This window comes from Triturus cristatus, chromosome 2_1, assembly GCF_964204655.1.
Source record: "Triturus cristatus chromosome 2_1, aTriCri1.1, whole genome shotgun sequence".
NCBI lineage: Eukaryota > Metazoa > Chordata > Amphibia > Caudata > Salamandridae > Triturus > Triturus cristatus.
The window spans coordinates 567,986,029-568,011,970 of NC_140581.1; the positions used below are offsets into that span (position 1 = coordinate 567,986,029).

Below are 25,942 nucleotides of genomic sequence, written 5' to 3' on the forward strand. Positions count from 1 at the left end.
CATTGGTCAATTCAAGTTCTTGAGGTGAAGCACTAATCTCAACCCTCTTGATGACTTTGGAACCATGAATATTATTGAGTAGAATCCTGAAGCTCACTCTTTCTTTGGTGCAGGCACTATGACCTCGGCACAAATGGGATGGACAGGCTTTTGAGCGTCTGGTTTTTGCTAATTAAAACCTGATCAAAAATAGGTGGACAAATAGCACACATGCACTAATTGGCATCTCAGATTATGGAATAGCATGTGCCATTTGTACGTTATCCCCATTCTACAGTGCACAAAGCAGAATGGGTTGCAGCTTGACTCTCCTAGTCAATAACTAATCCCCCACATTTGGTATTTACCAGTTTGCTCCAAGGAAGCAGTGCAATTTGCAGACCTATTTAACCATGCCCTGACAAGGGGATTGAAGGTGACATCCACCTTCCACTTGCATAGCAAATGTTCTAAAAATACTCTTCCACGTTAGGCTTTGTAGCAAGGGACCATGCTCCCCCCCCCCCAAAAAAAAAATATATATGTTTTTGCTTCGCTGGAAGAGGAAGCTCTCACAGAGCTTCTCCCACTGACGGAAAGCATAAGTGCCCCGTTGTCACTGAAATACCACTGATGGCCCCGCCCACCGCCCCACTACTAACTGATGTATTTTCCCTGCCTTACTCTCATGCCCACTCCCACTATACTCTGCATGTGTTTCTTACTTGCTCCCTTCCCTAAAGCACTCCAGCTGGGTCCACCTCAAAGTCAATCACTGTTGGTCAATAATCCCTCTCCCATGCACTGCCCCGTGTGTGTAAGTGTTTGTGTGTGCTACTGTGTGTTCATGAGTACACCCTGGTAAGATGCTGAGCTCACGTGGCACAGTGGTGGTCATTCTTTGTAACTTGTGGTCATCCAGTGGAGGATGCCTTACCCTGAAGCTTTGCATCAACTTGTGTCACTTTGTACCTATAAAAAGCTTCCAAAAATCCGAGCCACATTGCTTATTCTACAGAAGCTCATCCTTTTCTAAAGTATTTTATATGAATGTGTCAAAAAGTTTAATTTTTTCTGACGTTATGCTTTTTTTGATCTTTTAAAGATTTCATTCCTGATCTCTGCCTACATCAGCCCAAAACTTTCCACTGAGAGCTGCTCAGCTTTGGGAGGTGTTGCGCACTACCTGTACCTCTGCCAGTTCAGCTGGATGTTCGTCCAGGTTAGTACCTCATTGCTCGGCTGGTTGATCTGAATGAATGATTAGACAGCGCCTGTGAATGAGAGTCTCCTCCTAAAGTGAACATTCGGAGTGAATAATTGGAAAAGTTCATGCGCGGCGTTGCTCAACACGCACCATCCTTGCTGAGGCATATGCATGTTTGTACAAAAGGTGCCAGTAAAACTGAAATATTGATGCGGGGATGGCTGATGAGTGATTTACACACGGAGAATGAGTCACGCTGGAGACCCACCGCTGCCATCTATCGGAGAGCAGTGGAATAAATGTGATATTACAGTCTTTTGAAACAGGATAGACCGAGCTGGTATTGCGCAGAGTTACCCTAACCATTTCACACTTCAAATTTATATACACTTCAAAACAATACTGTGCATTAATCTTAAAGCAATGGATTGTAAAGTACAAGTGCAACGTGCTTTCTACCTTAGGCGATGCAATCCTATGTTCAAACAATGTTTTTCTGTTAGAGAAGAAAATAGTGGTGCATGAGCATGTTTCCCTGGTAATTCCTGGTGTCCAAACAAACATGGCGCCCCGAGGAGAGCAGTATTTGGTGATGCATATATGATTTTAAATAAAAATAAAGTGTATGCAAAAAATAGGAGACCATTTATTCTCATGAATATAATTTTTATTATGATTAAATTTTGGGGGTTTGCACGGAGGAATATGCAGCGCCCAGTTAGTTCAGGCCATTTGCAGAGCACAGTGCATTAGATTATGTTCAAATTGTCTGTTGATGTGCTTGATATGAATGACTGTCCCTTGCTGAACAATCGTCAAGAAAGAAAGTTCAAGTCTTTCTTCGTTCAAGAACGCACGACATTCACACATGGATTCAGCACCACTAGATTTCGGTTCTTAGTGGCCCATACACAGGAATTATCCAGACAGACTCACTCCGGTCTAGCTACATAGGGGAATATTTCGTAAAGAGTTGCGTCCACCTTGCGCCCCGCAATGGGACGCAAGAGCAACGCAACTCTTAAGTTACATTTATCAAGCCATGCCAAGCCACCTTGCGTGGCTCTGCATGGCTTAATAAATCTAGAATAATGCAGCACATCACAAATCGCTGCGTTGCGTTAGTCTTTCCCAGGGAGGTGTTCCATAGATGGAGCATGGGAGTTCCTATGCATCCACCCATAGGTTTTGACCCATTCCCATATTTTCCCACACTGGTAGACCTGGGAATGCATCAAAATACTACATTTCCCCAGGGGAGATGAAACTAGGAGAAATACCTTCATTTCTCCTCGTTGCTTCCTCTCTCTATGTGTTCCTTATTCTGCAGCACACACAGAAAGAGGAAAATGCCTCAGGGTATTGTTTTTGTGCCGAAAGGTGTCCCTTCCAGCACAACAATTATCCTGCTTACTACACAAGCGTTAGTGCTAGGTAGCCACAAGGGCGCCAGTACAAGGAAATGACAGGAATGCATTGTTTTATAGAGTCAATGGTGTAGCAAAGTGGGGGCGGGGTGGCGGTCCGCCCCAGCAGCACGAGTTTTGTAGGTGCCACCCCCGGCTATTACATGAGTTTCACGCACGGCAGCAAACGCGGGAATTGGCAGCACCCCTGATCCTCCACTCTCTCTTCCATGCGGCCGCCACGGGTTGGCAAAGGCAGGGCCCGCCATGGGCAGCTAAGTGTCTAGCTACGCCACTGACTACAGTGCATTCCTGCACTTTCGGGCAGTGCAGCAAGGTGGTTTGCTGCACGAAAGTTACATAAATATGCCCCAGCTTTAGGGCCTGCCCACAGATAGCTGTGTTCACAACCAGAATAAAAGCTACCTTTCCCCTACTGTATCACATGGTGTTGCTAGACCTAAACACTGTAGGAGGTGGCTTATTTTGCAAATTATCCTTTCACGGGACGCCATCTTCATAATTTCCATCATCAAATTACTGCGGTTCCGGCATAGGGCCGACTTCCATCAACAGAGTCTGCATGCTTTCTCCTATTCCAGAAGCATGGTGGTTCATGTCCTCTAATGATTATGAGGCCTATCATGTAGCAGTACAAAGGAGGTAGGTGTCTGAAAGTAGTAGCTGCTAGCATCCCTTATTGAAATTCAAATTTCAGTCCAGGTGCGTTCCAGATAGAGACAAATTTCTAGAACCTAAACAATGTCATAGCTAGCAACACCTCCAGCAGGAGGAGTGTGGGATGACATTTGCTGAGTGCAGACAGGAGGCCATGTGTATGCCTTCTAAGATAATTTCCTATGGATCAAGATAAGGTGAGAAATTATGAAGAGCTGCTGTAGTCGTGAAGAAAAACTGCATTGTCAGGTTCCTCATCAATCTTATCATTTGAGAGAGATGTCTCCTAAATATCTTGGAAACCCTGCCATACATTTCACTAGTAGCTAGGGAGCATATTTATCAAATAGTTGCATTGCCCTTGCGCCACGCAATGAGGTGCAAATGCAACACAACTCTTAAATTAAATTTATAAACCAAGCAAGACCCCTTGTGTGGTCCTGTGAGGCTTGATAAATCCGGGATAACGCATTGAAAATCACTGTGTTGCGCTACTCTGATACAACTACAAAAAAGGGACTGGGGGTCTACTCTGACCCAGAGAGGCTTCCACAGGTGCAGCGTGGGTGTTCCCTTGCAACATCCATGGATTTTGGCACAGTCCCAGATTTCCATTCACACAGACAACTGATAAAACAAGGGTTTCCTGGAACTATATCCGGTTACCTCTTTGTAACAGGATGTCAGGTGTACTCTCTGATTGCTTTCTTACTACTGAGGGGATATCCAAATGTTTTGGAGTAGACGCCTCACTCACTTATCGTGATATGCTTCATCATTGGCTCCTATTCATACCCTGGTAAGATGATACTACTGGGGCGGACTCAAGATGGAAATTGGAATTCCTAGATAAAACACAACTGGATATGCAGAGACCTAGAAAAGTGATATATTAAAAATACCTCATGGTATACCCAAAGCTTTATTTTATTGTAAGGGACCCTCAGGACTCAAGGGGAATTAATCCCACAATTTACAATGCGCCAGGGGACGCGTTTGCACAGTGGGGCAGTGATGTCCTCAGTGATGTCACAGACCATGTCATGGATGATGTAATATGTGACATCATCAGCAGTGCATTGCGGGGGCGCGAGTTATAGTTAGCCGAACTAACTATAATGGCGGAATTTCTCTGGTTTTGTACGAGTGAAATGTCCAACTAACTATAACGTGCCTGAAACCTATGTTTTATATATATATATATATATATATATATATATATTACCTACTGGCGGTCGCCAGTAGGTAGTTATAGTTAGGACCCCTTTTCCATAGGAAAACCTCAACATTCTATTTTGAATAACTTTGGCGCCGGTCGATGAATCCTCGCGAATTTCTCAAAATAGGTGGGGCGCTACGCTCCGCTCCTACCCTGAAAGTCTCGGGGGGATTCGTCAAGCGGGGGCTGAGATAAAAGGGGGGTCCCAAAACGCGTTTTTCCCATGCATTTTTCCATAGGACCTTTAGAACGAGCTACAGCCCGAACGGCTGAACAGAATTACTAGAAATTTGGCAGAGAGGTAGTCCCTAGGTCAAGGAAGTGCCTTTTGTAGGTTTGGTGTAAATCTGTTCAGTAGATTCTGAGAAAATAGCCTTTAAATCAATATATATATCTGAGCCCGCTTACGGTACGCTTACCGTACGCTTACCGTAAGCATACGGTGGCGTGCGCGAGCGCGATTCTGATTGGCTCTTAGATCTTAGTAAACATTCGAATCGGCCGAAACCAGGAAGCGGCGGCCGCCATTTTGTCTCTCGCACTGAGTGTTGTTTATCAAACAAGATGGCCAAAAACATGTTACGGGGCTGTTTTGACAACTCCCTCCCACATAGTCATGTTGAGGGAGTCCCCAAACATCCCCCAAGAGCAAAAACGGTTTTATTTTTTTTTCGGCAATTTCGCCGAGTACGCTTACCGTACGCTTACCGTAAGCGTACGGTAAAAAAAAAAAAAAACACTATCCACACTTACCCCACCCCCTGTGCTTTTGATGGCCGTAGGCCACCAAATGTACAGGGCTTATTAATAGGTAAAAAAAAACTAAATTTTGGCAAAATGAAATTATAAAATCGAAATAAAAAAAACACTATCCACATTGTACAGGGCTTATTAAAGTTGATAAAAACCGTGCACGGAACGAACTGCGTTAAGTGGGCGCTCACGCCTCGAATGGCGTAAAGTAACTTAGCATTTAAAAAACCGTACAAATTCACTGAAAAAACCATAGGTTTCACACACGTTATAGTTAGGAATTAGCATTTAAAAAACCTTGCAAATTCACTGAAACAACCATAGGTTTCACACATGTTATAGTTAGCGGAAATTTTACTGATAAAAAACCAGTGAAATTGCCCCGTTATAGTTAGTGCTGGCAACTATAACTCACGCGACCGCAATCTTCTGCTGATGACATATGTGTCTTTATGAAAAAAAAATATTTGTAATATATGTATAGCTAAAAATGTATGGAAGAAGACATGGGCAAATAAGTGTCTAAATACAGTATTAGCATCAGCAGAGGATCGCGGTCGCGTGAGTTATAGTTGCCAGCACTAACTATAACGGGGCAATTTCACTGGTTTTTTATCAGTAAAATTTCCGCTAACTATAACATGTGTGAAACCTATGGTTTTTTCAGTGAATATATATATATATATAAATATATATACTTCAAAGAAAGGTTGCCCAAGATGGAGAGGCCACACCTGAGGGGGTCAACGCACAAATGCTGTCGGTGGTTAAATGCAAGCCTGACACACCCCATTCCGCTGGCTTGCCAAACACGTTTCGGGCGTCATCCCGCCCTTGATCACTGGCTGCACTACCAAAGGACAGAAGGCAAGGTAATGTTATGCACCTGATTTTATTGAAGCGTAGAAGTCCCGTCTCCTTCACCTATGAGGGCGATATTTCATTTTTACTTACCCATTGTGGAAAACATTGTGCACGAAGAAAAGAAGCACCTACATGGTGATTGATGGGACTTGGGGACTATTATAACCACAATGCAATGTCATCAACGCCCACTGGGGCGGGGCTTATTAATGAATAAAGCAGTTGTCCCAGAATGCTTGCTCTCTTCGTTGCTGTAAGATGCAAAAGCCAGTGATCAAGGAGAATTCCGAAACGCGTTTGGCTGCATACCAGAAGGCGAGAGGTAGCGGCAACACTGCAACCGCCTGTGGCATCGTGTGCTAATCCCCTCAGTGTGTGGCATCTTCAAGGGGGCAACCTGTTGTTTTTTGATGTTAGCGGCCAGTCCAGCCGCGGAGATGCCCCGCTGCCGGAAGTGGCAGCTCTTCTATGCTCATGATTTCGAAGCATGGTGTTGAACTGAGGGGGCCTGAGCCACAGGGTGATATTGGGAGCAATGTGAAGCACCTTTTTCTCCTTCACCTATGAGGGCGATATTTCATTTTTACTTACCCATTGTGGAAAACATTGTGCACGTAGAAAAGAAGCACCCACTTGGTGATTGATGGGACTTGGGGACAATTATAACCACAATGCAATGTCATCAACGCCCACTGGGGCGGGGCTTATTAATGAATAAAGCAGTTGTCCCAGAATGCTTGCTCTCTTCGTTGCTGTAAGATGCAAAATCCAGTGATCAAGGAGAATTCCAAAACACGTTTGGCTGCATACCAGAAGGCGAGAGGTAGCGGCAACACTGCAACCGCCTGTGGCATCGTGTGCTAATCCCCCCAGTGTGTGGCATCTTCAAGGCGGCAACCTGTTGTTTTTTTATATATGTATATATATATATATATATATTCACTGAAAAAACCATAGGTTTCACACACGTTATAGTTAGGAATTAGCATTTAAAAAACCTTGCAAATTCAGTGAAAAAACCATAGGTTTCACACATGTTATAGTTAGCTGGACATTTTACTGATAAAAAACCAATGAAATTCCCCCGTTATAGTTAGTGCAGGCAACTATAACTCACGCGACCGCAATCCTCTGCTGATGCTAATACTGTATTTAGACACTTATTTGCCCATGTCTTCTTCCATTAAATTTTAGCTATACATATATTACAAATATTTTTTTTTCATAAAGACACATATGTCATCAGCAGAGGATTGCGGTCGCGTGAGTTATAGTTGCCTGCACTAACTATAACGAGAGAATTTCATTGGTTTTTTATCAGTAAAATGTCCAGCTAACTATAACATGTGTGAAACCTATGGTTTTTTCACTGAATATATATATATATATATATATATATATATATATATATATATATATATATATATATATATATATATATATATATATATATATATATATATATATATTACCTACTGGCGGTCGCCAGTAGGTAGTTATAGTTAGGACCATGTTTCCATAGGAAATCCGCAACATTCTATTTTGATATATATATATATATATATATATTGTTAGAAATGGGGTTTCTGGTTGGCTAAGGTATGCACCTAAGCCACGCAGAACCAACCACTCTAGTCAGGGCAAGTAAGTCAAACACAGAAGAAAACCTGTGCTCACCCCCTTGGTAGCTTGGCAGGAGCAGTCAGGCTTATCCCAGAGGCAATGTGTAAAGCGTTTACGCAAAACAGTCACACCAGCAACACAATAAATACAAACACAAAAGGAGACTCCAAACAATGTTATATAAACTTATATTGTATATTGTACTTAGCCCATAGACCAAAGCAACATAAATCAGTAATTACTTAGCTAACTAGGCAATGGTCAAAACAACACCTTTGGAAATGGCCCTTTCTAGGGTGCTTTCACTCAACTTGTTGCATTCCTCCTGTTTTCTGGTGAGCTGGATGCTAGCCTTAGCACTTGGAGCACGTTTGACAGTGCCATTCCGTGCCAAAGCAATGTGCTCATCATATATATGGTTGGTTGATTCGAGTTAGCTGTAAGTCCCTTGCAAAGGGGTAAGACATATACCCAGGATATGTATCTCAAATGCTCCTCCAAGGGCCTGCAGCACAGGTTGTGCACCCACGGAGGTAGCTCATCGACTGTTCCACAGGTTTGCCCTTGTGGGGACTATGTACACAGGTTACTGTTACATGGTTTGGCAATTAAAAAGCTATGTGCCAAGGTTTTGCATTTCTCACTTTATATAGGAATTCTCTCTGGTAACAGGGTGTGATTGTGGGAAGAGGTAGGGCATGTGTGTGTGTGCATTGCATTCAAGGGTTGTGAATGGTATCGGGTGGTGTGTTCAGTAGGATGGGCCAGCTTCTCACATTGGATTAGCATGGGGAAATGTTGGCGAGGTTATTGAGCTGTATTTCCTATGGGCTCATCATGTTTGATGAGTTGTAATGGTAAATCCTCACCGGTAGTGCGAGAGGATCCGACATTACGTGTGGGGACATATCACTTTTGGGAAAGTGGACATTTCGATGCTCATAGCTCTGTGTGCCTGTCGGCCTGTATCCAATTCACATCTGGTTACTAGGGGGCAGCTACATCTGAACATTCCTGATTGAAGGCCATACACTAGGGGCTCAAGGGCAACTTCACACCTCTGTTTCTGAGGGGCCTTTCTGGGATGGTTACATGGGGGTGGAATTGGCACCTGCAAGGGGCAGGGTCTTGGCCCCAATAAAGATAGTGATTATACCTCCCAGGCTAGGATGGCAGACAGGACAACATTTAGAGAGGGCATTTCAGGTGGCCTTTTGAACTGATCCTATCTTCAAAGGCCATGGTGGGAATAACTACTGTGGCTCTGGCTTCCAACAGTAGAGATGCTTTTGGATTTGGAACCATACTACGCTGTTTTAACACTGGGACATCGACACGAGGAATCATTAGGGCAGGAGGAACTGCAACTGGACTATCTTCAGACTTGCTGTGGCCTGGAGCTTGTCGTGCTGCAGGAAGGGGACTATCATTTGCCCGATTTTGCCTGAACTTTGCTGACCTGCAGCTAAGTGCCAACTGTTGTGCCTCGGGTCCTGAAGTACTCTCCAAGGGCTGGTTAGCTGGCCTCCTGTCCCAGATATCCCAGGGACACAAAGGGTCTCACAGTTTCCACGAAATCGTAAAGACCTACAGTGGGTGCGACGGAAATGGGTGAAAGTGATTGTTAGTTGGGATAAGGACCCTCCTGATGTACACCAAGCGCTCCTGTGCTCCTATTAGGTAATATGCGGCAACTTAGATTCCCAACGTAGGGTACAGGAACACTTGCACTCCTACTACACAGTATACGGTAATATCTGAAAGAAACAGTTAGTATAGATTCCTTACTTTAGAATTACCCCAGGCGTCAGACTGGATCGGGAAAGTTTTTCGTCAGCAGTACCTCTGCGCGTCGAAAGGTGGTGTCGGTCGGCTCCACAACCGTCATTGGCATCGTGGTCGGTGGGATGATGTCCCGGTAGCTACTTAGACGCCGCCCTGGCGCTGACTTCAGTTCTTTCTTTTTCTGTGCCAGCCAGCGCAGATCCTGAGAGAGCGGTACATCCAGTCATTTTTTGACTGAACTTTTTTGAGCGACTTTTGTCGATGTCTTTTTGAGTCGTATCGACTCCTGGTTCATGTAGGGTTGCCTGGTTTCAAGGCATGCGGTTCCTGTACCCGACTGATGTCTGTGATGGATCCGCACTGTGTTTGCTTCTTTTGCCTGGAGCGCGACCACAACCCCAAGTCATGCTCCGACTGCCGGTTCATGGCTCCGAAGGCTTTGCGGGAGCTGTCCCAAAAGCTTCTTGAGGCCGGCAGTCGGCTCTGCGCCATTCGAGGTCCGATCGCAAGGAAAGTCGAGGGACTGGTCGCGGAGCCATCACCACTCGTCATCCAAGTCTTTGCACTCGGGGTCAGGTAAGTCGAAGCACAAGAAGAAGTCGAAGAAGCATCGTCGCTCTTCGACTTCTCCTAGTCGGTCGACTGATGTTACGAGGGATGTGGTGGTGCCCCTCCTACGGATCCGCGTGTGGAGCTAGTAGAGTTGACTCTGAGTTTCCCTCCCTTCCCGGGACCTGGTGTGACTCCTGCCCAGCTTTGTCCGTTTTATGAGGCGATGCATGCCATCTTTGGGCAGCCCGACTCCACCTGCGCGCCTTTGGGCCCCGCGAACTCGGTTGGGTGTCCTAGGTCTTCCCCGCCGACGACTTCGGCGCTGCAGGACTCCCATGGATCCAGGCCTGGATCCAGATTGGTGCCGGTTGACCTCACTATGCCTTCCCAGGTGCTGATTCTTCCAGCACCGCAACCGCACTCGACACCGGTTGTGCCTCCAGCCGGCGTCGACCCCGGCCTCCATCCTGATGTGGACACAGAGCCGGACCAACATCGACTGACGCTAGATCCGGTGCTGAGTGGGGTTTTTGTGCCCCTGTTCACTCCTGGGGTCCCTTTCAGGCCAGATTGGCACTTAGAGGACGAGGAGGAGGACTGGGAGGACTGGAAGGGGTCAGGTGACCCTCTGACTGACCAGTTGGGTTATGATCCGGACTGGAGAGAGGACCTGGGGGATGCCAGTGGTCGTGATACCTCCCCAGACCTTGGCATGTTGTTTCCTCCTACCCTGGCTATGGAGGAGGGAGTGTCCTATGCAGTGGTGTTGTGTAGGGCAGCAGAGGCTCCCAACCTCGAGCTCCCTACAGTGGTGTTCAGGACTAACCTCCTGTCAGAGGTGCTCAACCACAAATGAGCCCTTCAGAGACCCTGCTGCCGTTTAATGAAGCCCTAACCAACATCCTTTTGGGCACCTGGTCCAAGCCCAAACGGGGGGGCTCCATTGGATAGGATGACTGCCCCACGTCACTGCCCGGCCCAGGTGATCCCACTTTCCTCTCCTAACACCCCACCCCTGAGAGCTTGGTGGTCCAAGCCTCTACTTCCAGGAGCACTTTGCCTAATGCTCCACCAGATAGGGAATCCAAGAAGCTGGATGATCTTGGGAAGAAGATTTTCTCTTCCGCCAGCTTGGGACTGCGGGCTGTAAACACCGCATGTCTATTGGGCAGTTATTCCCACTCTGTGTGGGACATGGTTGCGCAAGTGCTGCCTCGGTGTCTGGAGGAGGTCCGGACTGTGCTCTCTCAGGCTGTTGCCACAGGGAGGGACGCAGCAAAGTTTACCATCCACTGTGGGCTGGATACCGCGACTCTCTAGGCAAGATAATTTTCACGTCGGTAGCCCTTCGACGCTACGCCTGGATGAGATCGACTGGCTTTTCTGGAGATGTCCAGAGTACCCTTATGGACATGCCTTTTGATGGCAGTCACTTTATTGGCAACAAAGCTCTAGAGCATTTCAAGGACTCATGGGCTATGGCCAAGGTCTTGGGCCTCTTCAACCGCCCTGCGCAGTCTGCTTTTTGCCCCTTTCGTGGCTACGGGCGCCCCACTACGTCCTGCCCAGAGCCACAGGCCAACGCATGTGCCACAACCTTCACGCGGCCGGGCATGTGGGAACCACCACCGTGGTTATAGGAGCCAGTGAGCAGGCCAGTCCACCAACCCCCCTCTGCTTCTGCCTCCAAACTTTCCTAGTCTGGCATTTCAGGCCCATTGAACGGCAGTGGGCGGCAGGCTCTGCCATCATCTCACCCACTGGCGCACCATCACGTCGGACAGGTGAGTTTTGAAGATATTCCGAAGGGCCTACTCCCTCCCCTTTGAGGCTACCCGCCCAGCCATGCCACCTCAGTACCATCGTATGTCCGAGGATCATCTGGGCCTTCTCCAACAGGAAGTCACATCTCTCTTGGCCAAGGGAGCCATCGAGTCCGTTCCTGCCCCAGAAGTAGGTCGTGGTTGCTGTTCCCACTACTTTCTGGTACCCAAGAAGGACAAGGGGCTGCGTCCTATCTTGAATCTCAGGAACGTCAACCGCTTCCTCTGGAAGGAGAAGTGCAAGATGCTGACGCTCGCACAGGTCTTGTCTGCCATAGACCCTGGAGACTGGATGGTAGCATTGAACTTGCAGGAGGCTTAGTCCCACATCCCCGTCCTGCTGGCCCACCGGCATTACCTGCAGTTCAGGGTAGGCCACGAGCACTTTTAGTTTACTGTACTCCCCTTTGGCCTTACCAGCACCCCTCGGGTGTTCATGAAAGTGATGGCGGTGGTCGCAGCTCATCAGCGCAGATCAGGGGTTATAGTCTTCCCCTATCTTGACGACTGGCTGTTGAAGGCTGGCTCGCCCAGGCGTTCGTCTCCCCTCCAGGCTATGGCCGGCCTCCTGCATTCACTGGAGTTCTCCATCAACATGCCGAAGTCACACCTCTCAGAAGCTCCACTTCATAGTAGCGGTTCTGGACACAACGCAGTTTCGGGTTTATCCACCCAAACAACAGGTCTGGGATATTTGGGCTATGATTCCAATCTTTCAGCCTCTATCCCGGGTTTCGGTCAGGATGACTCTGAGGCTGCTGGGCCTCATGGCCTCCTGCATCCTGCTGGTCGATCATGCCCGGTGGCATATGCAGGCTCTGCAGTGGGACCTGAAGTTCCAGTGAGCGCAGCATCAGGGGAATCTGTCCGATTGCGTCCAGATCTCGGAGGGCACTGCACGACAATTGCAGTGGCGACTCACGAACCAGGATTGTGTGAACGGCAGATCCCTCTCCCTTACCCAACCAGAACACACAGTGGTGACAGACGCATCCCTTCTAGGATGGGGTGGCCACATGGGAGAGGCAGAGATCAGAGGCCTCTGGTGTCCGGCGGAGTCCGGGCTCCACATCAACCTTCTGGAGCTTCGGGCAATCCGTCTTGCAGTCAAAGCCTTCCTTCCCTCTGTTCGGGGAGGAGTAGTGCAGGTGTTCACAGACAACATCACCGCCATGTGGTACTGCAACAAACAAGGCGGCGTGGGGTCGTGGACCCTATGTCAGGAGGCTCTCCGCCTCTGGACATGGCTGGAACATCAGGGCATATCCCTGGTGTTTCAACACCTGGCAGGTTCACTGAACGCTAGGGTGGACGAACTCAGCCGCAGGTGCATGATTGATCACAAATTACATCTTCACTCAAAGGTGGTGCAAGGTCTCTTTCTGCAGTAGGGAGAGCCTGGGTTATATCTATTCGCCACCGAAGAGAACGCGCAATGTCAGCATTTCTTTGCATTGGAATTTCCAAGCCGACACTCGCTAGGCGAAGCTTTTTGTCGTGAGTGGAGTTGCAGTCTTCTATACGCCTATACCACTTCTGCCCAGAGGGCTGAAGAAGATCAAGCACGACCGGGCCCCAGTCATTCTTTTGGCTCCGGATTGGGCGAGAAGAGTCTGGTATCCTGAGCTGCTCAACATGGCACTCGATCCTCAGATCAGACTGCCTCTTTGGGAGGATCTTCTGTCGCAGCAGCAGGGGACGGCCCTACTCCTGGGATTTCCCTCACTGCAGTGAATGTTGTCTCTGCCGCTGGAGAGGCGGCAGGGATTAACAGCCGGTACACAAGAGGCCCCTTCTTCCTTAAGGTGTATGGCCTCATGGGGCCACAGTGCTCACCCTGCGCTGAAGTTGCAAGGGAGCAGAAGTGTAGTGCTCAAGTGGTGATCTTTCTGGCAGCTCAGCAGTCCTTTGGTGCAGCATGTAGAGCCAGCCGCCTCTGGTCACAAGTCCCACACAGTGTCTAAAATCAAAAGAAAGCGTATAAGTGCAAAACACCCCCTTTCAACAAAACCCTGGCTCCAGGCGACAGCAGGTGGTAAACAAGCCCTCTATGTGAGGAGAGGACACAGCCTATTGAAATGTAAGTGTGACCCGCCTCCCTGGCTCCCAGCCTAGGAAGAGCATTCATTATGCAGATGCAACCCAGTTACACCCAAGCTCTTCCTGGGTGATGGCTATTTGGAAAGTATGCACAAAGCGTAGCTGTCACTCTAAACATGGCATGGACTCAAGCACATAAAGACATAGGCACAGAGAAATGCCCACTTTCTAAAAGTGGCATTTCTACAAGAGTAATGAATAATCCATCTACACCAATAAGCAGGATTTATCACCACTATTCCAAACATATATATATATATATATATATTATCTACTGGCGGTCGCCAGTAGATAGTTATAGTTAGGACCGTGTTTCCATAGGAAATCCGCAACATTCTATTTGGAATAACTTTGACGCCGATTGACGAATCCTCGCGAAATTTTCAAAATAGGTGGGGCGCTCCGCTCCGCTCCTTCCCTGAAAGTCTCGGGGGGATTCGTCAAGCGGGGGCTGAGAAAAAGGGGGGTCCCAATGCATTTTTCCATAGGAGCTTTAGTCCAAGCTACAGCCCGAACGGCTGAACAGAATTACTTGAAATTTGGCAGAGAGGTAGTCCTCAGTTCAGGGATGTGCCTTTTGCAGGTCTGGTGTAAATCTGTTCATTAGTTCCTGAGAAAATTGCAGTTAAAAGCATATATATATCTATAGGCGCGCACCGTGCGCGTACGGTAAGCATACCGTACGCGCACGGTGACGTGCGCAAGCGCAATTCTGATTGGTTGTTAGATGTCAGTAAACATTCGAATCGGTCGAAATCAGGAAGTGTCGGCCGCCATTTTGTCTCTCGCAGTCTGAGGCAATGACAAACAAAGGGGGAAAACGTGAGAAGGGGGCAGGATGGACAGGTCCTGACCCCCTAGCCTTTGACAGGGGGTCACTGAAGGACCCCCAAGGGTAAAAAAATAAATATTTTTTTTGCGAAAAATTGCAGGGCACGAACAACGCATCGTGGGCGCTTGGTGCGCGAAGCGCACCAAGCGACCATAGGGCGCGTACGGTACGCGCACTGTGAAAAAACTTTAAAAAAAAAAAAATACATAACTTAGCATTTCAAAAACCGTACAAATTCACTGAAAAAACCATAGGTTTCACACACGTTATAGTTAGGAATTAGCATTTAAAAAACCTTGCAAATTCACTTAAACCATAGGTTTCACACATGTTATAGTTAGCTGGACATTTCACTCGTGAAAAACCATTGAAATTCCCCCGTTATAGTTAGTGCAGGCAACTATAACTCACGCGACCGCAATCCTCTGCTGATGATGTCAGATATTACATCACTGATGACATATGTGTCTTTCTGAAAAAAAAATATTTGTAATATATGTATAGCTAAAAATTAATGGAAGAAGACATGGGTAAATAAGTGTCTAAATACAGTGATGTAATATCTGACATCCTATGCAGCCTTTTTTTTATATATTGTGTATTCACACTGTTTTAGAATGCATTTTAGTCATGTCATTTTATGGTGCCTATCTATCTTTTTTATTAACAATCTTTTTACCATTGAAGGATTTTTATTGCAACTGTACTGAATTATTTTTGTTCAGGAATTGGCACTATTGATTAGGCACTTGCCATAATTCTAGCCAATGTGGTCATATTCAATGTTACAGTGTTTATTGTTTTGGGATCAGCGTCCCATGCAATTGTTTTAAAAGAGATTTTATTAGGCACCATACACTCGCATCACCAATCGATTGACAAATTAACTATCGTGCATTACTACCATCACTATCATGAGGGCTGCGGGATTTAACCGAGTTACAATGTTGTTAAAAGGGCTCTTTTTCAACTATGTACTCCCTTTGCAGTATGTTTTTTATGTTTACTCTTCACTATTACCGATCTCTTTAATGATTTGACACATCGAATTTAAATGTGGTGGTCTGGCACCAGCGTGTCATGTGATCAAGATCGCAGAGGCGATCAAAACATGTCTGGGGCAGACACTTGTCTGTACCATTTTGGGTGAATAAATCAAATATGGAACTGTGAACCCGCTTTTCTTGATTGCTTGGAGCAAATACCTTTGGTGGTCCGTACCTACGGTGCATTCCCTCTTGGCAATTGGAGGGGTCAGGACTTTGGTTCTACACATATATAAACTGTACGTAGGTAGTACCATACACCCTGTACATGTACGGATCCTGGAACACCTACGTGCCATCAACAATGATGATCCTACATACCCTGTTGCGAGACACATAAACACATTACACAGAGGTAGAATTGAAGATCTTTCTTTTTTGTCATAGACAGTGTCCCCAAAAACAACAGGGGAGGAAATAGGCAACTGTCTCTGAGAAAACTAGAATCTAGATACATAATCTTACGGGACAGCAAAATTCCCAACGGAATGAATGCGGATGAAGCCTTAAGCGTACATTTGCAATGACTAGCGAATTCTCTCTAACAGTCTTTTTATCCTTTCCGGATAGAACAGGTTACGCTCACCATATACTTTTGTTTAATAATTTTTATCTTTTATTTTTAGCCTTTACTTTCATTTTATTTCTCACCAAAATAATTATATGAACGGCTGTTCAGGTTAATTTAATCAGAAAAAGAGAAGACATTTATCAACACCCACTGGGGTATTAACGTAAATAGCTCTGCAAACACATTTAGTCGGTCACCGGAGTAATCGGTGTTGAAGCAAATATGCTCTTCATGATTGTGGTATATATACTAAAATGTATTTATCCTTTTACTCTCTTTTCTGTTCAAATATCAGTACATGACACTGCGATATGTTTATTGAGACGTTTGTATATACTTTGTGTAACAGGATTTTGTTTATGTCTATGAGGAGCAATTATGTGCCTTGGTGTTCATTTGAAACGCGTCGCCCCCCCAGGAGTGGAAAGCCCATGAGGAATACATCGCCAATATGGGGAGAGAGGAGGCAAACTATTGCCTGATAAGGGGGACTCAGGACAGCTTTACCATCTGCAAGGCTGCGACGGTGGGGGGACCCGGCCCGACACTGTCTGGAGCATCACTTGATATCTTAAGAGGCACCATCATTGAATGGACCCTTACGAAGGACTCAACTTACCAGAATGCAGCAGTGCAAATGAGGAGCGCCGAGTGCCTTGCATCTGTGAGGCAAGGGTAGGGCCTGTTCACGTGACTCGAAGCAGTCACGATGGGAACAACTACAAGTAAGGAACCCCCAGAAGAGCAACTAATAATCTGGATGGGCACTGATGAAGCCATTAAGGCGGAAACGCATCTGCCCTGCGTTTCCAGAGACTCTTTAATGCAAGCGCCGTTTTTAAAATAAAGCCGTTGCTGATCTACCCCCGGAGCAGTGTCACATTTCCTTTGAAAAAGAGGAGGGAGTATGGTGGACATATGCGGCCAGCTGCAGGTGCTGGCGGAGTGGCACGCCCTCTCGTTCTGGAGCTACGTGGATTACCTGTGCCTTGGTGTTCATTTGAAACGCGTCGCCCCCCAGGAGTTGAAAGCCCATGAGGAATACATCGTCAATATGGGGAGAGAGGAGGCAAACTATTGCCTGATAAGGGGGACTCAGGACAGCTTTACCATCTGCAAGGCTGCGACGGTGGGGGGATCCGGCCCGACACTGTCTGGAGCATCACTTGATGTCTTAAGAGGCACCATCATTGAATGGACCCTTACGAAGGACTCAACTTACCAGAATGCAGCAGTGCAAATGAGGAGCGCCGAGTGCCTTGCATCTGTGAGGCAAGGGTGGGGCCTGTTCACGTGACTCGAAGCAGTCACGATGGGAACAACTACAAGGAATCACAATCCAATATATCAGATAGAATCGAGCCCACACCATCAGTTTCTGCAGGTACGTTCTTTATTTAGATTGCAGGCAAGGACAATGCGTTTCAACCACGTCCGTGGTCTTGGTCACATGACCTCCGCCTCCACTCACACATTATTTAAAGATGCAGTAAGCATTCGTCATCATGATAGACATAAAATAAATAAATGTTAAGTCACATTACAAAACAATAAATTGTGCCAAACTGTGTTGCAAATAGTAAAAATTAGGCTAGCAGTTCTAGGTTTTCTAAGTGCATTATGAGTGTGGTATTAAATGAATGTTTATTGTTGCTTCCTATCACCACTGTGTTTTTACGCCAGCATCAATCATGCTGTATTGTTGATAATCATGGTATGCTAGGTCTAATACCCGTTTTACATTGGAAACCATCAGCCATGTTAGTTCTAAAGATGGTCATAGTTTTGTTGGGGTTGATTACTCTATGCTGATAAAACGGAGAGAGAAAGGCTCAATATTGCATGCAACAAGGTTATTGTTTCTATTGCTGTCAGAAAAATGGCAATATAAACCGGTGAGATTACTTGTTCAAACAAAAGTGAGGGTTTAGTACCCTGTTTTTATTGCTGAAACTATAAGGTGACTCAGAGTAAATAAGGGGGTGGTAGACCCGTCACTCCAGTGCTCATATCTCTAACACAAACGTGCAGGTCAGATGGTTTGCAGAAGCCCTCTCCTGAAAAAAACACAATAACTTCACATGATTAATATCCCTTCAGTGTCCATCGATAGAACAAATTACACATGACAATTTAAAGTCCACATCACCATCACTTTTCATCAATGATGTGCACAACTCTAGACACTGCTGAGCTATTGTTAAAAACATAAAGGGTGTGAAATGTGGGGAAGGAAGAAAGGAGCGAGTGTTCAGTCAAGGCAAGATTAAAAATGTGTATTCATGAGTTTACAGATGGCTGTACAGTTCCTCATCCTGAATCAGGCCATTGGGAAATTAGGTGCCTGCTAGAAGAATAAGGCGTGATTCCCGTTTGCGTAAAGCAGCTATTCGATTTCCTCCCCTTGGATTTGGGTTGACCGTATCCAGTCCAAAAAATCTGGCTTTGGTCCAGTCATTCCCATGTTCTTTGGAAAAGTGTCTCGCTGTGCTATAGCTCTGGTCATTGTTTGTAATCGCACGCCAATGTTCCAAGATTCGTTTCTTCACTGCGAATGTCGTAGACCCTATGTACCAAAGGCCACAAGGACAGACAATGGCATACACTACATACTAAGTATTGAAATTTATTGCACTGGGTATTTTCCATTTGATCTTAGTCCTTTCAAGAACAGTTTCGGTGACATTACTGCTATGTTTGCACGCTTTACATTTGCCGCATCTGCGGAAGCCTTTACTTTTAATGAGCCCGTTGTTGTCCTTGGGCCGAAGGTGACTATGTACTAAAATATCTCTGAGTGATGCACTCCTTCTGAAAGTAATCGATGGGGAAGTGGTTATTTTGTTACGCAGGATGGGATCCTGTCTAAGGATATTCCATCTGTTCATTAAGATCCTGCGTATTTGATTAGATTGGCTGCAGTATCTGGTAATGAACCTCAGTGGTTCCTTGGTTTGTATTTGTTTTCTTTTTTTGGGTCTACTCTTTTCTAGAATTTCTTCCCTACATTGTGTTTCTACTCGTTTTTCTGCTTGATGTAATGCCTTTCTTGAGTAACCTCTTTCCTTAAACCTTGCTTTCATCTCCTGTTTAGTTATTGTATATGCTGCCTCAGTACTGCAATTACATTTGGCTCTTAGGAACTCACTGTAGGGAATTCCCCATCTGAAGCTAGGTGGTTTTGAGCTGGATGAGTGTAAGATGGAGTTACCTGCTGTTATTTTTCTAAAGAGATTAGTACTGACTTTCCCATTCTCAATAGTCAACTTTAGGTCTAGAAATTCAATGTGGCTTTGACTATAGTGTCTTGTGAATCTTAGATTAACATCATTTAGGTTTAAGCAATCAATAAAATGGTTAAGATCACTTTCAGACCCACACCAAACAAAGAAGATGTCGTCAATATACCTCAACCACTTTGAAACATTACAATACCATGGTTCAGTAAGGTCATTCCAGAGCACCTGCTTCTCCCACCAGCCCACCAAGAGATTGGCGTAGCTTGGGGCGAAGCAGGTGCCCATAGAAGTTCCCTGCAATTGTCTGTAATGTACATTCTCAAACATAAAAACATTTTCTTTGAGGCACATTGCAATCATTTCCAACACCATGTGTGTGTGTTGTAGGGATTCAGTTCTGCGTTTCCTAAGAAAAAACGTGCATGCTTTTAGACCATCTTCATGCCGTATGCTCGTATACAGAGCTTTGACATCTAAACTGACCAACCACTCATTCTCCCCTATTGTGATGTTTTGTATTTTGTGGAGAAAATCGGTTGTATCCCGTAAATAAAACGTAAGTTCTCTAACAAAGGGAAATAGGAAATAATACACATAAACACTGGTATTCTCCATTAAGCTATTTTTAGAGGACACTATGGGTCTGCCAGGTGGATTACTGCTGTTCTTACATATCTTTGGCAGCAAATATAGTGTGGGAGTGGTGGGGGTATCATTTTTGAGAAATTGTTTTTCATCCCACGTAAGTAGATTTTGTTCATTCCATGTCTCAAGCTTATCATAGTATTGAATTTTCAAGTCGTTGAGATATTTCTTGTCAACTTTGCCATAGCAAGTATTGTCATTGAGCTGGCGGTGCGCCTCTTTGGTATACATGGTCCGTGTCATAAGGAGCACGTTACCTCCTTTATCGGAGGGTTTAATGACCAATTCTTGGTCTTTTTGTATATTCTTTACCGCCTCCCATTGAGATTTCATCAAGTTGGTATTCTCTTTTGTTTCATTAATAAGTTTGAGTAGATCTTGAGCAACAAGATCACTAAAAAGTCAATGTCGCCGGTATCTATGCCTCGGAGATTGGAAATCTCTGTAGTATGTGTGGGATTAAAGGGGTCTAGGAGAACAGTGTTAGATTCTTGGGATATCTGTTGTTCTACATTTGTCATGATTTGTAGGGTCGGGATATCAGCAATGGTTAAAACAGAGTCACAATCTAAATTGGGTGCTGTACATTGTTGGTTACCTTTCTTTTTTAAAGCATGCATTTTACATAGTTTTAATTTTCTTTCAAATTTGTACAGATCAACCCTAGCTTGTGCATAGTCAAACCCTGTCTCAGGACAAAATGACAAACCAAGTTCTAGAACACTCATTTCGTCATCAGTTAGAATCGTATTGGTTAGATTCATTACCGTTAACTTTGGTGCAGTGTTCTCCATTATGGGTTGTTTGCTTTCTGGCCTCTTGTTCCCATACCAGTTGTTCTTGGATTCTCGGCGCCTGATGTTTCTTTTCTGATTTTGCCTGCGTTTTCTTGTCTTTTTCCTTTCGGCCTTCCTCTGTTCGCATGTTCTTTTGCTCTCTGTACGAGCAGAAGTTCCTGGGAAAAAGACTGTTGTTCCAAACTTCCTGATGTTGCGCTATCTAGTGATTCCTGGTCAGAGCTGAAGTCGGTGGTGGACCCCTCTTTGCTTGTTTCCAGGAGTTCCAGGGCTCTGTATTTCTTCAATTCTGTTCACATTTTATCATATTTTCTCGCAAAGGTGAGTATGCGTCCTGAGGCATAGTCAATTTCATCACATATGAATTTACGCTGTTTTCTAGCAACAACATCTTTTACAAAGGCTCTCATTTTGTCATCCACCAGTTTGATAGATTTTTCCACCTCCTGTTGGTCTGTTTCTTTTTTCAAACCATCCAAGATGTCCTGTATTTGTACTAGCAAGTTCTTCTTTTCCTCCCAGGCATTGGCTATCAAGTTTCTAGCATTCGTCTTGAGCCTGCAGTTGTATTTTCAACCCAATCTTGTAATACTTTAGGTTTGGGTACTGACAGAGTGGGGGAGATGAAAATCCGGAGCCCTGTTGGTATCCGGTTGACCTCTAGATAATTCTGCAAAGAGGTCGCCTCCCACCATCTGCTTATTTCTTTACGCCGCAGACGCTCAAGTGAATTGCCCTTTTGTCGTATGTTGATTGGTAATTCATTGTTTACTGTGCTTCCCGAGGGTTGTGCATCCCGCTTTGTTCTAATAAAGATTGCCTTGGCTGATGCCTCGCGTCCCTTTAACAACTCGTCTGCCATTGTATTGCTGTGTTTGTTAGGTGCTTGATGCGCACCCCTGCTTACGAAACTGATCTCGTGCTTGGAGCCGTCTGGTTCACATGGACTCTGGTTAGCCACGCAATCGGCTGGGATTAGATGTCGGGACAAAGTCAGGCAGAAGTACAGTTGCACACTGCGCCTCTCTCCGTTGTTTTCAACCAGCCAGCTTGGGATCGGGGTTTGGAATCGTACACCTCAACGTGCGTTTACCTCACCTCTCTTCCCATCCGGTTGCTGGTTCCACGTTTAGAGTCCGGATGCGGTTCCGTTTCGTCACTTTGAATCCGTATGCACTTATGGTTAACTCGCGGGTACTCCTCACAAAAGGGGCTCCAATCGAGTGGTGGACGGACATGGAGTACCCTTCCTTCCGAGTCGGGGCTTCGTTGGCGAGCGCCGCTGTATTCTTGAGGAATCACAATCCAATATATCGGATAGAATCGAGCCCACACCATCAGTTTTTGCAGGGAAGTTCTTTATTTAGATTTAGATGAGTGATGTACTATGTGACGTCATCAGCAGTGGACTGCGGTCGCGCGAGTTATAGTTAGCTGAACTAACTATAACAGGGGAATTTCAATGGTTTTTTATAAGTGAAATGTCCAGCTAACTATAACATGTGTGAAACCTATGGTTTTTTCAGTGAATTTGCAAGGTTATTTAAATGCTAATTCCTAACTATAACGTGTGTGAAACCTATGGTTTTTTAAGTGAATTTGCAAGGTTTTTTAAATGCTAATTTCTAACTATAACGTGTGTGAAACCTATGGTTTTTTCAGTGAATTTCAAAGGTTTTTTAAATGTTTATTTTACAATAAGCTACCTATGTATATAGTTATAGATTGACTGTATCCTGTAATATGGAATGGCTCAGCTCTTTTTTTTTTTAATCTGGATAAAGTTGAACAGCATAGTTAAAATCTTCTATAAACTTATAAACAGTTAAAAAATGTTTTTTTTTGTTTTTAGGGTTTTTGACGGTGCGCGCACAAATACGTGCTCCGTGTGCGCATGCGTACGTGCTCTGTGTGCGCATGCGTACGTCGTGCGTGCTCCGTGCGCGCGTGCTCCTTACGCGCATGCCCGCGTGCTCCGTACGCGCATGCGTGCGTGCTCCATACACGCATGTGCGCGTGCCCCGTATGCACATGCGCGCGTGCTCCGTACGCGCGTGCTCCGTACGGCAAGTCATGTGATTACGAAACAACACTTTTCATTGGTTCATAGTAGTTTCAGTTCCAGAATCTTCCAGCACCACACCCACTCCCCTCATTATTTCTTCTGTTTCCCTGGGAGAAGGAGCTGAGCAGCTTTTCCAGTACTCCAGTACTTGAAAATGGCAGAGCAGCAGTCATCTTCTGTGAGTGAGGAGGAGAGCTTTGTGCCACCAAGACAGAGGAAACAAAAAGACTCATTTATTTGGAAATATTTTACTTTCCCAGAGGGCCAGAAGAAGGTGAATGCTCCTAAAGTCACCTGCACTGTTTGGGGAGTGGTCTTATCAAGAGGAGATCCTAAAAAAAATACTCTTTTAGTATCTACTCTATGTTAAGGCACTTTAGTGGAGTACATCCTGTGGCTTATGCTCGGGAGTGTACTCGAGCTGCAAGAGACAACCCTCCAGCAGCTCAGCCAGCAGCTCAGCCGAGCACTTCACCTTCTTCTCGACCTCTGGATATCCATCCTCTGTTCCAGAGGGTTCATATACGGTGCAATATGTGCAATGCTGTTCTCTCTTATGGTGACACCAGCATTAACCTAATAGAGACCAAGATACAGCAGCACACATGCCCCACCCCATAATTGTTTTTTTTTTTTTGTTCCTCTGTTCCTCAATTAACACAACGGCTCTTTTTAGAGCCAACCAACATCTAAACACTTGATTTTTAATTCTATTTTTTTTAATGATTTTTTCTGTCATGCGCGCACCGTGCGCGCACCGTGAGCGCACCCCGCGATTTTTCAAAAAAAATAAAAATGCCCCCTTTTTACGTTCTCCACCTTTCTTTTTCCCTGTTACACACACAACACACAAAATGGCAGCCGACACTTCCTGATTTCGACCGATTCGAATGTTGACTGACATGTAACCACCAATCAGAATTACGCTCGCGCACGTTATGGTGCGCGCACGGTGCTGTCAGAAGTCGAGCGTCTTGTACCCTTATTGTAGATAAATCCCCGTGAAACATCAAGTCCCAGAATGCATTGTAGGAGGTAGTTCATTGTATGCCTTCCCTTGCTGCATTAGGACAAGTCAGGTGACTGCTATCGGCATGTAGCCTGCCTGCTCCCATGCCCGATTGCTTGGCCTTCCTTCCTGTTTGAGGACCACGCCCCCTTCTTCATGTTTGGAGCTCCCAGTAAATGGCTGCCCGCCATTATCCCATCTGGCCTGTTTCCTTGGAATCTGCCGTCAGACTACCTTTTGTCCTCGCGCTTGGACAGCGCTCCTGCTCCCTTTTGTCTCGCGCTTGGAAAGCGCCCCTGCTACCTTTTGTCCCGCGCTAGGAAAGCGCTTCAGCTAACTTTCGTCCCGCGCTTCGGAAAGCGCTCTTGCCTTGCTGGTGTCAACCGGGTGAAGAACGCGGCTGAAAGCAATCAGTGTCATTTTGTATCACGTCTTTTGACGACTGCGTGCGGTAACGCAGTTGCATCTATTCCTCGTTACTTTGTATCCAGCTGGTCACCATCTGCTCGAGGAAACACGGTGGAATACTTTTTCATTTGACTTTACCTTCGCTACATGCGGTAAGCGCGGGGAATCTTTTTTAACGGAGTACTGCACTGCTGCATTCTGTTTGGATAAAAAACTGTACAAACTTTATTGAAAACTTTATTGACAACATCTGGGTACAGCGTTTATACAGGATTACAAACCTTTTCTCAGCATCTCTTGGGCCTCTGTCCTGTTTCTTTTTACCTTAGTGCACAGCCTACCGTCAAGGTTGAGAAAGGACTACAGATCCTATTCGGTGTGTGGAGGAACAATAACGACAGCGCGTGATAAGACGCTGTTAGCTCCTATTGTTTGTGGGTCCAGCTTTTCTCATTGGATTCATAGTTCTGCAACTTCCTTCGTTTGGTTCCTTTTCCTTCATAAAAGAGACCTCAGTTTGTTTGATACCAATCTTGGTCATGTAAGTATGAGAAGGCATATAATGTATATAAGTAGTAGGGGATATTAACAAGGAGATAGGGCTTATGTGTTCCTTTTTGTTTTCTGTCTCCCTGCAGGAACCTGATATCCAGCGCCTGACTTCTATTTAGAAGACCTGGTGGTCCTTTCTGGTCTCTTCACTCTCTAAGGGGTCTACATCTTCCTGTAGTGTATTCTATACCTATAGAGGAGTAGACTCTGGGAGAGTGAAAAGATATTATCTTCGCGCCCGTGGATATTGGAACCACTGTCGTTGGGACAGAGTCCGGACAGAAGGCCAAGCCCATGTATTTAATATCCCCTGAGCGAAGATGGATAAAGGCACTTCATGTGAGGCGTCTCGTGTAGACCCTTTGTGCCCAGCTGATCCTGACATCACCATGTCGGAGTTAGCAAATACTGTAGTCACTTTACAGGCCGAACTCAGAGAGTTAAGGGGTGAAAATCAACGCTTAGTAACTGAACTAGGGATATTAAGAACACACACCTCATTGGAGGCTGTCAGAACAGGAACATATCCTAAGCAGAAGCGTAATTACATTCAGCCAGGTCATTTTCACCTCCCGTCACCAGACACTTCAGAGTCACCTGCTCCTGTGTCTGCCCCGGTTAACGTAACTGTTGTCACTCCCCCACACACGCCCTTGGCCATGCCTGAATGTTTCAATGGGGATAGCACGAAATATGCAGTCTTTATGAACCAATGGCATCTCCAGTTCTTGTGTCGAGCTGCTGCATTCCCAGATGATGCCGCTAAAGTTGCATTCATCATTTCATATC

The 25,942-nt window shown here is 45.6% G+C and overlaps 1 protein-coding gene across 1 annotated transcript in view; it reads left to right on the forward strand.

Annotated features, from left to right (window-relative positions):
* The window catches only part of ADGRV1 (adhesion G protein-coupled receptor V1), a 1,990,932-nt gene that overhangs the window by 1,574,337 nt on the left and 390,653 nt on the right, over nucleotides 1-25,942 (forward strand). The window contains exon 84 of the mRNA XM_085632468.1: nucleotides 1,085-1,201. Coding sequence (XP_085488594.1) covers nucleotides 1,085-1,201 — 117 coding nt within the window. The remainder of the gene's footprint in view (nucleotides 1-1,084; nucleotides 1,202-25,942) is intronic.